The sequence below is a fragment of the Bufo gargarizans genome, chromosome 6, assembly GCF_014858855.1.
Source record: "Bufo gargarizans isolate SCDJY-AF-19 chromosome 6, ASM1485885v1, whole genome shotgun sequence".
In the NCBI taxonomy this organism is placed as follows: Eukaryota; Metazoa; Chordata; class Amphibia; order Anura; family Bufonidae; genus Bufo; species Bufo gargarizans.
In genome coordinates this window covers 262,425,311-262,438,775 of record NC_058085.1, presented here as the reverse complement: position 1 = coordinate 262,438,775, position 13,465 = coordinate 262,425,311, and the positions used below count along the sequence as shown (strand labels likewise).

The 13,465-nt window shown below is 45.8% G+C and overlaps 1 protein-coding gene across 10 annotated transcripts in view; it reads left to right on the top strand.

Annotated features, from left to right (window-relative positions):
* Positions 1-13,465, top strand: part of BCAS1 (brain enriched myelin associated protein 1) — a 144,841-nt gene that overhangs the window by 85,512 nt on the left and 45,864 nt on the right. For all 10 annotated transcript variants that reach the window (XM_044298749.1, XM_044298744.1, XM_044298750.1 and 7 more), the window contains exon 5: positions 11,089-11,220. In XM_044298749.1, the coding sequence (XP_044154684.1) occupies positions 11,089-11,220 (132 nt within the window). The remainder of the gene's footprint in view (positions 1-11,088; positions 11,221-13,465) is intronic.

Here is a 13,465-nt window from a genome sequence, read left to right as displayed (position 1 = left end):
ACTTTTAATATGAAGAAGGCAAGCAGTAAGGGACAGGGAAGTGGCCGTGATGCTGATGGTGGACACAGAGGCCGTGGCATTGGGCGCGTTGAAACTGTGCCTGCTGCATGAGCACAAGAAAAACAATCATCCACGATACCTAGCTTCATGTCCCAGTTTGCAGGGCGGCGCAGGACAACGCTCTCGAATTCAGACCAGTGCGAACAGTTGGTCGGTTGGATTGCTTAAGATAATGCTTCCAGTAGGTTAAGCACCATCCTCTCTTCCACCAAGTCTAGTTTCAGTAGCCAAGAGTCTTGTCAACACAATCCTCACCCTGATTCTCCTTCCTCCCACCATGGAGAGTCTTGCCAAACAAGTGATCCCACACTCGGATATTCCGAGGAGCTCTTTTCAGCGCCATTCTTTCATTTGGGCCTCTCGACAAGCCAGCTTGAAGAGGGACATGAGATCTTGTGCCCTGATTCCCAAACTCTTGAGCATCCACAGTCACAAGAAGATGAAAGTGGGGAACGGCAATTAGTTTTTCACGAGGTGGATGATGATGAGACACAGTCTCCAATAAGTCAACGGCAATTAGTGTCTTAAGAGGTTGATGATGATGATGAGACACAGTTGTCAATAACTGAGGTTGTTGTTAGGTCAACAAGTCAGGAGAATGAGCAGAGTGAGGACGTGGAAGAGGAGGTGGTGGACAATGAAGTTACTGACCCAACCTGGGAAGATGACAAGCCGAGCAAGAACAGCAGTACAGAGGGGGAGGGATCCGCAGCACCGCAACAGGCTGGAAGAGGCAGTGGGGTGGCAAAAGGGAGAAGGCTGGCCACACCAAACAGGCCCGCAACTTTTCCCCGGAGCACACCCTCGCGGAAATCTCCCTTACTAAGGGGTAGGTGTTCCGCAGGACGACAAAAGAATTGTAATTTATAACCTGTTGTCACCACCAGACATCTGAGAAGCTCTGACAGACATTCTTCAGAACCTCCTCCTTGAGGTTCCTTTTGTTTTGCTTTAGTTTTCTCATCTCGTTAGCCTCTCTCAGCTGTCATGTAGGTGCACTCATTGCATCCCTTTAAATACCTTCCCATACTGCATCACTTTGCGGTTTATACAACGTCCTGGAGTGTGTGCATGCTGGATGCTACTACTGAGTCTTCTACAGATAAGTTTTGTTCATTCATTTGTATTTTCCTGTTTGCTGGATCCCAGGTGACCCTGACTCCCTCCGTATCAAGTGTAGGGAGCCGGCGGTCGTGTCCCCTCACTATTATAGGGTGTTCAGGTGTTATACAGTTGAGGAACGAGGATATGCGATCATCTACCATTGAGATTTTTGCATAGGCTGAGCAGTTAGGGAGAGAGCCAGGTCTGTTGCAGGGCTATCCCTTTGGTTCCTTAGTTTTGGATCCAGTCAGTCGGATCTTCATTTTGTGTCTTCTAGTTTTCTGTACACCTTCCGTGACAACTGTGCCATACAAAAATGAGCAGGGGCGTGAACACTCACCCCACCACCAGCATGAGCGGTCACATGGCATCAAAGCACCGTAATAGGTAGGCCAAACGCCTGGGTCCACAATCTGTGTCTGCGGGTCACACCACTGCCTCCTCTTCCCCTGTGTTACGTGCTGGCCAATCCCCTGTCGAAGGCGCAGGCCCGGATGTCTCCCACCCTACACCTGGACCTTCGCAAGCACCATCAGCGACCACATCCACTTCCGTGTCCCAGTGCAGCATACAAATGTCCTTACCCCAGGCATTTGAACGCAAGCGCAAATACCCAGCCACCCACCCACAGGCCATAGCACTAAATGCGCTGGTCCTGGAAATGTTACTGGCCCAAATAACTGGCCCTGGAAATGTTGCTATTTAGGCTTGTGGACACTGAGGCCTTCCGCAGCCTCATGTCGGCGTCCATCCCTTGTTACACAGTCCCCAGTCACCACTATTTTTCACGGTGTGCTGTGCCCGCCTTACACCAGCATGTGTCACGTAACATCAATCGTGCCATGTCCAACGCAGTTACTGGGAAGGTCCACTTAACTACTGACAAATGGACAAGTGCTTGTGGCCAGGGACACTACATTTTCCTGACGGAACACTGGGTGAAAATTCTGGACGCCGGGAGCGAGTCGTACCCTGGGATGGCACAGGTGCTACCGACGCCAAGGATTGCGGGCCCTAATTCCATCAGAGTTTCCGCCACCACCTACGCTGGTGGCTCCAACCCCTGCTTCTCCTCCTCCGCCTCCTCCTTCACTTCCACCTCAGAATTATCCTCTTACAGCACCAGTCAGTCATCAATCAGTAGCTGGAAGCAGTGTCAACAGGCCGTGCTTAAGCTGATCTGCTTAGATGACAAACATCATACCGCCGCAGAGCTGTTACAGGGGATAAGAGACCAGAATGAGCTGTGGCTCTCGCCACTCAACCTAGAACCAGGCATGTTTGTGTTTGATAATGGCCTAACTTAGTGGTGGCTTTGGAGCTCGGGAAGCTCACACACATCCCATGCCTAGCCCACGTCTTCAACTTAGTAGTTGGTTTCTCTAAACCTACCCCAATTTGCTTGAGCTACTGGCGGTGGTGTGCCGTGTGTGTGCCCATCGACAGCTTCCACCGGCCTGTTAACACTGCAGCAGCTCTTACAATTGCCAGATCACCGACTGCTGTGCGACGTGAGCACGCGCTGGAACTCCACGTTCCACATGTTGGCCAGGCTTTGAGAGCAGTAGAGGGCAGTAGTGGAATACCAGCTGCAACATGGTCATCGCCTTTCCAGTCAGCTTCTGCTCTTCACAAGCGAGGAGTGGGCATGGATGTCTGACCTCTGTGAGGTTTTCAGAAACTTTGATGGTGAGCGGCGATAACGCTATTTTCAGCGTCACCATCCCATTTCTGTGTCTACTCAAACACTCGCTGCTCACAATTAAGGCTGACGCTTTGCATGTGGAAGAGGGGGGAAGACATTACACAGAATGATTACTTACCTGAAGAAACTTGCGATTTTCACAGCCTAGAATAAAATGGCCAAACACCACAGACTTAAAGGGGTTCTGCACTTTGTTTTAACTGATGATCTATCCTCTGGATAGATCATCAGCTTCTGATCGGCGGGGGTCCGACACCCGGGACCCCCGCTGATCAGCTGTTTGAGAAGGCAGCAGCGCTCCAGCAGCGCCGTGGCCTTCTCACTGTTTACCACCGGCCCACTGACGTCACGACTAGTATCAACTAGCGTGGGCGGGACTAAGCTACATTCAAGTGAACAAAGCTTAGCCCCGCCCACGCTAGTTCATACTAGTCGTGACATCAGTGGGCCGGCGGTAAACAGTGAGAAGGCTGTGGCGCTACTGCCAGCACCGCTGCCTTCTCAAACAGCTGATCAGCGGGGATCCCGGGTTTCGGACCCCTGCCGATCAGAAGCTGATGATCTATCCAGAGGATAGATCATCAGTTAAAACAAAGTGCAGAATCCCTTTAACAATTTTATGTATGCCTTTGGGGACATGGCATGAGAATTCCAGACTATCAGTTGTCAGATGTGGCTAGATCCTGCAACACTCCATGCTCCTTACTCTACATTGACTCCTCATTGTGTCCTCGTATAGACCTCTAATTGTTGCACTTAAATAAAATCCACCTCTCACACAAGCCGATGTCATTGAAACAACACTCCAGCACCAAAGACAATGGTCTCAGTTAGAGATCAGCAGCAGTAATGGCCTTGTCCCACTCCAAATCAGCCCCTCGTCATTAACATGCAGAAATGCGACATATGTCCCATTCAATACATTACATGTCTTCTTGTCTATTGTTTCACAGCTTTAACTGAGACGCAGAAATAAATGATTATGTGTAGTGGGTTACAACAAGACAATACATGATAGATAGATAGATAGATAGATAGATAGATAGATAGATAGATAGATAGATAGATAGATAGATAGACAGGTCCTGGTTTTTCTAAAAGGGAGATAAGGTTCAATTGTCATGGGTTAATACCGGAAAATAATTGAGACCAAGCCGTTCATTCCTCATCACCTGCATTTACATTCAGCAATCATCTGAATGTATGGAGAAGAAATCTGGGGATGAACTATCTCTACTTCTGTCACTCATCTCCATACAGTTTCATTGTTTGTTGAGAACACATCACTACAGGAATAAAAAATGTTAGGCTTCTTGCACACAAACGTTTTTTTTCCCGTTAACGTTCAGTTTTTTGTGTTTCATATACAGACCGTATACGGAACCATTCATTTCAACGGATCCGCAAAATAAACAGAAGGTACTCCGTATGCCTTCCGTCTCCATATTTCCGTTTTTCTGTTCCGTTCAAAGATAGAACATGTCCTATTAGGCCTCTTGCACAGACCGTATGGCTTTTTTCAGTATTTTGCGGCCCGCAAAAAATATGGATGATGTCCGTGTGCATTCCGTTTTTTGCGGAACGGAACAGCTGGACCCTGATAGAACAGTACTATCCTTGTCCGTTATGGGGACAATAATAGGACATGTTCTATCTTTGAACGGAACGGAAAAAAGGGAATACAGAAACGAATGGCATACGGAGTACCTTCCATTTTTTTTTTTGCGGATCTATTGAAACGAAACGTAAATGGGAAAATAAAACGTTTGTGTGCAAGAGACCTTATTATCCACATAACGGACAAGGATAGTACTGTTCTATAAGGGGCCAGCTGTTCCATTCCACAAAAAACGGAATGCACACGGATGTCATCCGTATTTTTTGCGGATCCGTTTTTTTGCGGACCACAAAATACTGAAAAAGCCATATGGTTGTGTGCAAGAGGCCTAATAGTTTATTAGAGCCACTTACATTAATAACTGCACACTGAAAGCTGGCAGTCACTTACAACAAAGGAGTAGCGCAAACGGTCTACTAGTTACATAGTCGAGTAGTGCGAATTTAAACAATACATATAAGAAGGTATGGACAAAAAAATTACATCAAGCACAAAAGCATAAAAAGATATATAGATTTATCAATACAGACCACAGTCTCTGGATGGCACTGTAGACTATGTTGGCGCTTTAAAAGCTCAATTTAAAAAATCTCTATCAGGGAACAATAGATTGTATAATCTATCCTACAATCAGAGAGATGGCTGCGTAGCCTAGGACTACACGGCAACATGTGCGATAAAAAGAGTACAACTACATTGTGACATGTGTCGTGTGACATTCATGTCGCACCAATGTCGTACAACATTTTTTATAATGATAATCAATGGTGTCGCACTTCAACATGCTGCGACTGCGACACGTCTGTCACTCAAGAATCCAACTTGGTTGAATTTTAGCAACTGTCGCAGCCGCGATCACAGGATGTCGCATATCGCAATACGACTCCATTTATTATCGTTATAAAAAAAAGTCACGCGATACATGTCAACGTGTAGCCCTAACCTCACAGGGAATAATAGACATACAGCTGCGGAGTAAGGGCTCGTTCACACAACCGTGGTTTTGGTCCGCATCCGAGCCACATTGTTTGCGGCTTGTGTGCGGGCCCATTCACTTCAATGGGGCAGCAAAAGATGCGGACAGCACACCGCGGAATTGCGGAAGGCACACGGGCGGCATCCGTGTTTTTTGGATCCGCAATTTGCAGACCGTAAAACACGGCACAGTCGTGTGAACAAGCCCTAAGGTTAGATTTACGCAGACTTCTTTTGAATGAGGTTTTATGGGTATGACTACGTGGCGCGGTCAAGAATTTGGCCAATTAGGACCCAGCTGCCTGATATTTAACTAATGAAGACTGCACTGTATAGGCAATCTGAATTCTTAATGGACCCATGCCACTTTCCATACCGCGGTTTTCAATCAAAGCCAGAAGTGGATTTGAAAGGAATCGGAAATTTACAGGAAGGCCTTATTCTACTACTGCCTGTTGGATCCACTTCTGGCTTTGGCTTAAAAACCTGCCTCAAAACCTCCACCAAAAAAACTCCTTGTGAGCTTATCCTTACTAGGCAGAAGACATGCTGCAGGTGTCGTGTCCCTTTAAATGGAGATTGAGATGCATTCTGCTTCCATGAAATGGTGTCAAGTGCATAATACATAAACCTGTATCCGCGACTCCACCATCTGCAGGCTGGGAAGCAGGAAAGATTAAGGCGCTGGACTTGTTTGTGGAGTTTATAGTGATAATGACATTTATGGCCGTGTGCAGTAAATCCGGCAGCTGCCAGGGTATTGTGATCGGTGCTGTAAAATTTATGAGAGGGCACAGGAGGAGGACCCGCGTCTCTGGCAATGAATAAACATGGTGGCCACAGCACCTGCGATGCAATATGCAACTGGACAAGGCAGACCTGGGCAGATTCATCAAAACTGGTGGAGTGGCTACCCTCAGCAACCAGCCACGTTCCAGCTCTCATTTTTTCAGATCCCTTTTGGAAACACAACATAACCTTATGTAATATAGGAATTTACTACATCTCATTGTCCTCCTCCTGCGGTTCCTAAGGGCTCATGTACACGACCGTATGAATTTTGCTGTCCACAAAAAATACGGATGACGTCCGTGTGCATTCCGTATTTTGCGGAACGGAACAGCTGTCCCTTCATAGAACACTGCAATCCTTGTCCGTAATGCCGACAATAATAGGGCATGTTTTATTTTTTGCAGAACGGGCATACAGAAACAGAATGCACACGGGGTAACTTCCATTGAAATGAATAGTTCCGCATACGGTCCTCGGACACGGAGCAAAGAGAATAAGTTCATGTGTATGAGCTCTAAGCCTATTATCTTGTCCTGAAATGAGCAACATCATTGCATACACTCCATTTACAGCCAGAGCTGTATTTATAATGAGGCTACTTTGCTGTTAGCTCTAAGGTCACACAACCTTATGGGCTGCTCTACACTAAACTAAACCTCCCAGAAAACAGACCTCTCAATATTTGGGGCACTGCTAAGCCCACCACTGATGTGCCAACGCTCCACCCTTTTGAGGTCTATTTCATAGTAAAATCCAACCAAGAGACACGGGACCATTATTGTAGCAGAGTGCAGTGCTATAGGAATTCAGAGAAGTAGTAATTCTAAGAATGCAGCTTTAGACGTAATTGCCGTATGAGCTTTGTATTGTATTTTCTAGGAAGATTTTTTATTTTTTTGTATTGTAGCAAAATCTGTCCAAAACCAAATAGTGGTGACAACATATCATTAATGGCCAGCTTTTAGGTTGTTCAGCACAAGCATATATTCCTAACAGGCAGCATAAGGGTTAACCTTCCAGTTTTCAAATGGGGGTTCATGCAATAGTGTTGCTTGTACTGGAAATGGCAACATCTACAAAAAAGAGGAGTGCCGCTACCTTCTCAAACAGCTGATCAGCGGGGATTCTGGGTGTTGGACCCCACCAATCAGATACTGATAACATATCCTGGGGATAGGTCATCAGTATCAAAATCTCGGAAACCCCTTTAAAACACTGCATTTTCATGCATCCACTAGAGCAGGGGTACTCAACTAGTTTTATTGAAGGTCCACATTAGGGATGAGCTCCGTACAGTATTAGAATGTATTGGCTCTGATGAGCCGAAGTTATTGCTTCTCGAAGTCTTGCGAGACTTCGGGTAATAACTTCATAAATGAATTTGTACTGTAAAAAAATATTTCCCGAACTCGGGTTCAGTTCCAAGAGACCACCTCGCTCCGTACAGTATCAGAACGAAATTTTATGCAAATTGACTTTGCATGTTTCATCCGAAGTCGACTCGCTCATCCTAGTCCACATACCTGGGTCTGTAGTCAGGTGAAGGTCCAAGTTGAATTCTAACACTAAAGATGAACTCCCCCATTAGTGCCCCCAGTAAGAATAATGCCCCCATCTCTGCTTTTGCAAAAAAATAAAAAATAATAATCTGCTCCTCCATTTGCTCGCCCACAGTGAACACTCTCTGCTGACAGGAAGCTCAGGACAGGACCTGCGCCCCCAGTGAGATGATGTCTCGCAGGTCCCATCCTGCACATCCAGTCAGCAGCAATTGTTCAGCAATTGTGCAGAGAGCACACTGTGTGCTGCCTGCCTCTTTTTCGGCCCCATTGAAATGAAGGGGTCCCCATCCAATCCACCAATAATGGTCATTGGAGGTGGAACAAAAATACCATGGTGTGAATGGAGCCTTATCTTTATTTCAGCATTAGGCTTCTTTCACACTAGCATTTTTGCTGGATCTGGCAGGGATCAGCAGAAACGCTTCCGTTACTGAAAATACAACCATCTGAGGAAGCCAGCAAGTCTGGCGATACGCGTTGGGCTTTTCTTCTGACCACCACGCACGCCCCCCCATCATGCCATTTTTATGATAAGTATTTGAGCCTTATTTATTGTTGATGGATTACATGCACTTTATAATGTTATATGCTTATGGATGTGGGGGTCTGTCTATGAGTTTGTGGTGAGTCAGATGGGCATGTGCCGATATTTGGTTCACATGGCCTTGATTTGTTGTATACAACGATTTTAACTCATCTTGTGTTGTGTCTGTGTCCTTGAATAAATTTGTTATATTTTAGATGTGCGGCTCCTGTCTCGGTATTCTTTTTCTTCCTCTCTGTTACAACCATCTGCATCTGTTATAAACGGATCCGGTTGTATTATCTTTAATATAGCCAAGACGGATCCGTCATGAACTCCATTGAAAGTCAATGGGGGACGGATCTGTTTTCTATTGTGTCAGGCTGCTCCGCATCCCATGACGGAAAGAAAACCGCAGCTTGCTGCAGTTTGCTCTCTGGTAAATGCTTTTTGGAGCATTACGTTCTGTTCAGTTACGCTTTGTCCCCATTGACAATGAATGGGGATCTCAATACCGGAAAATAGAAACGCTACTGTGAAAGTAGTCTTACAGAGAAAGACACAGGCAAGATGGGAACACGCCACTGACACTGTAGAGTCCTTTCCTGTAGTCAGTGATGCGTTCCCGCCCTGTCTTTACCCCCAAGTTTATTTTACCTTTATTTTTTAAAATCCCCGTCAGCGGCAGAGTGGAGGGAGTGTGGCCACCCTATTCATTGGTGGCAGTGGTGATGTCCATCCCCCTTTGAAGCTCCCTTACTGGTGCAGGAGAGGAGGGACTGAGCGCACAGAAGAAGACAGCTTCCTCCACGTGCAGGCGCCGGATGAAAGTGCTGAGAGAGACAAGTCCTGGTGCCTGCATGTGGAGGGACCTGTCTCTTTCAGTGTGATCACCCCCTTCCATCCGGCACCTGCATGGGGAGGAGCTTGTGCCCCAGCTCTTTCCGGCACACTGTCTGATTAGGAAGCAGCCTAAAGTGCTGAAATGGATGGCAGGGGTCCAGACAGCTGGCATCCATGGTTCATATTTGGACCGTGGGTCCGCCAGTTGAGTACCCCTGAACTAGAGGAAGCTCAGTGCAAAGACATGATTGCAGCTTCCATTGCAGACAATGGTAACTGTTACAATGGTGGTTCATGGCCACGGCTGTCCTGTGTGCATGCCATTGGCTTTCTCTGTTCAATGTTGCTCCCCTCCCCTTGCAGCACTACATGGGTTAACCTTATCTTGCTCTGTGTGTTCAGCTGTTTACTATTCAGCTAATCAGCCCTGCTGTATATTCTGTGTCCTGTGTTCCACCCCTGGCTGTAGTAACAGGATCTGTCTGGTCTTTCTAGTCTGCTAAACTGGAGCTATAATCCATTTGTTTGTTTGTCTGTGTTCTATTTAACTTCAAAGTCTGTCTGACCTGACCTGTGCCTGTTAGCTTGATCTGTTTATCTGCCTATGCTCCGTCTTCTGCCTGTTGCCTAATTCTCACCCTGTGCCCCCTGCTCTGACCCCGGGAGTCTTTCTTGGATTCTTATGCACTATGTCTGCCTGACCTTGGCCTGGTTATGACTGCTAGTATTGCCTGATCCCTTGGTGCTTTGCATCCATGTCTCTAACCCCATGGTTCAGCTGCCAGCTATACCAGCATTATTCCAAGACATAGGGGCCTGGTGACCCCCTCCTACAATGAAGACCAGATCCCTGTACAGGGGTTGAAGAGTGAAAACCAGGTGACTGTCAGGAGTAGTTGGCACACTGGTTCCATAACCATTGTCCCTAACAGTACCTGTATAACTCCTATGCGCTGAGCTCCTCCTAGTGGTGGCTGCAGTCAGACTGCTTTGCTATATGTGAAGGGAAGGAGGAGATTTGTCTTCCGCTTGATGTAAAAGATCATAAATTAATCTCTAATCTGGGCCATTGCTCTTTGTGTATTGCATTGCCTGGGAGTGTTTGATGCACATGTACTAAGAAAATTGTTGGTGCTTGGGAGCCCATACTAAGCTTTGCTACGGGGCCATATCTGTGTACGCCCCTGCAGACAACCCTTACAATTGCTTATTGACGTTCTCTGCTGGGCTGGTGATGCGAGGACATGCAAGGATACGGAATGTGACCACTGTAGGCAAACACTGTCCCAACAGTCTACAGCTGAGGATAGTGATTGGCTGCAGTGGTTACATGCTGGATCCCGGTGACGTGAACAGTGACGTTTCGGGACATGGCATGTAACGGCTGCAGCCAATCACTGCCTTATTAGTAACTCTATGACATTTATATTGAATCATTGCTACTGCCTTGTCAACACAACACCACTCATTGCCACATTGCAGTTTGTAGGGTCCCCATGTATGTGACGCTAGCACATATTTTACACTACTTAGTGATGAGGAAAAAGGAAAAAAAGCTTTGTAGCTGACGGATAATCGGCCATTGAAGAAGCCTGAGCCAATAACATGGACACGTGTCTCATTTTGCAACTGGTGAACTGCTCAAAAAGAAAAGGGGATTTGTCTGGGCAGCCATGCACGCTGCTCCATGTCTGTGGCCAGCTCTGTTCAGCAGGACAGAATGTTACTCGAGCCATTGGTAAATTGTGAATATATTACAGTCAATAACAATGCACTGAACAATGGCCGATTGTTCGCCCCATGTGGGATCAAGAATGACAGGAATTAGGATTGTAAGAGAGGAATGAGGCAAATAAGGAATAGGGCTGCACTGAGCTGAATAAACAGGATCTGTCTCTCCCTGCAGAGCGTAGAAGACGACGACCAGTCAGCCAGTGCAGAGGAGCAGAGCATAGACGGCCAAGAGAGCGCATCTGAAGCAACACAGAACACTCCACCTGTGGAGCTGCACCCAGTCATGAGCTTCTTCAAGACACTGGTAAGGATTATGTTTCCTATTTCGGGATACCACCTCAGCACAAGGAATGGTATCTAGTCCCAAAGACTTACAATCTAAAGGAAAATGCTCTCATTACCCTGGAGGTTTATTTCCTGCAGAAAGTTGTGCAGTAGGCAAACACACAGATGTAGCACAGTAGAGTCCGTCAGCTGGCGCTATGGGCATAGCACAATATTGTGTCGCTGGTGTCACATATATAATATCTGCACTGTGTGTTGTTTGTGGTGTTACACAGGACTGCAGATACAGATGTTGCAAACATTAACTTGACACTTACAACAAAAGACATTGAAAAGTCATATAATACCTACAGCATTATCTGCACGTAGACTTTTATCAGCATGTGCCATCTGTAGTGCTACACAGGGCTGCAAGGAACAGCTATATTACCTGTACTGTACGGCTGTGTTCCAGGGAGTTATTCTGAATGCCGCAACACGTAGTGGTGTTACATAGGACTGCAGGCACGGATGTAGCAAACTTACTAAAAGCTGCTTAAAAAGTCATGTAACATCTATTACATTACCTATATACAGAGAGTGTTATCTGTGGTGTTACATAGGACTGCAGGTAATATCTAATGTATTACCTATACACAGAGAATCATCACTCTGTTATTTGTAGTGATAGATAGGACTTCAGGTAACATTTACTACGTTATCTGTAATCAGAGAAATATCATTGTGTTATCTATTGTTACATAGGACTGCAGGTGACATTTAGTACACTGTCTGTACTCAGAGAAATATCACTGTGTTATCTGTTATGTTACATGGGACTGCAGGTGACATCTACTACATTATCTGGACTCAGAGAGTTATCACTGTATTATCTGTGGTGTAACATAGGTCTGCAGGTAATATTTAATGTATTACCTGTACACAGAGAGTTATCCCAATGTGTTATCTGTGGTGTTACATAGGACTGCAGGTAACATCTAATACATTATCTGTACACAGAGAGATATCACTGTATTATCTATGGTGTTACATAGGTCGGCAGGTAGTATCTAATATATTACCTGTACACAGATAGTTATCACTTTGTTATCAGTTTTTTTTTACATAGGACTGCAGATAACACCTAATACATGAGCTGTACTCAGAGAGTTATCATTGTGTTATCTATGGTGTTACATATGACTGCATGTGACATCTATTAGACTATCTGGACTCAGAGAGTTATCCCTGTGTTATCTGTGCTGTTACATAGGACTGCAGGTTACATCTACTACATTATCTGTATAAACAGAGTTATGACTGTGTATCTGTGGTGTTACATAGGACTGCAGGTACACTCTACTACATTATCTGTATAAACAGAATTATGACTGTGTATATGTGCTGTTACATAGGACTGCAGGTGACATCTACTACATTATGTAAGTTAACAAATGGCAGAATTGTGTATTTGAAGTAGTAACAGAAGGAGTTAATACAATGAAAGTTACACGCTGGACGGGACTATTTGTGTCATTACAGACGGGAAATAATATTCATATTGTGTGATTTGTGTTACCTGCTGTGAAGTTGTCAGGAATTCATTGCTGATCAGCCCCATGAAGGTCACATACTGGTTCTGTGCCAGGATGTGGTGGCGTCATTGCACCTGATGCTTTATTATGTGGCATGGTTATTTCCAGTCCTAAATAGAATTACTAAGTTCATTAGGGTATTAATTAGCAGTCAGATAGATGTCATACCCTGGGCACTGTTGGCACAGTCTGGAGGCGCTTCTTCTCTGTTACCAGCCGCAGACTTCTCATACAATCCGCTCTTTGTGAATTCTTCTTTTAGTGAATGTGACACTCGTGTCCTGGTGCCCCTTCTGAGTTTCCATTGTGTCTTTCTTATTTCTTGGTAAAGTAGACAAGGACCATGTTATCATAACATTTATAATCCCAGATTTAACCCCTTACGGTAGTAGTCCCAACCTGCGGCTCTACAGCTGTTGCAAAACTATAACTTTCAGCATGCTCTGACCGCAACAGGCTGCAGATTAGAGGCTTCTGCTACAGATTAGGGCTCATGCACATGAATGCGTTCCGGCCAAGCCCGTGCCGCGGACCGCAAATTGTGGTCCACAATGCCCGGGCACTGACTGTGTGCCCTACTTTTTGGCGGTGCGGAGGCACAGACAGAAAACCTACGGAAGTACTATTTAGTGCTTCTGTGGGCTTCCAATCTGTGCCTACGTTCCGCACTGTATCATCTGGATTGCGGAC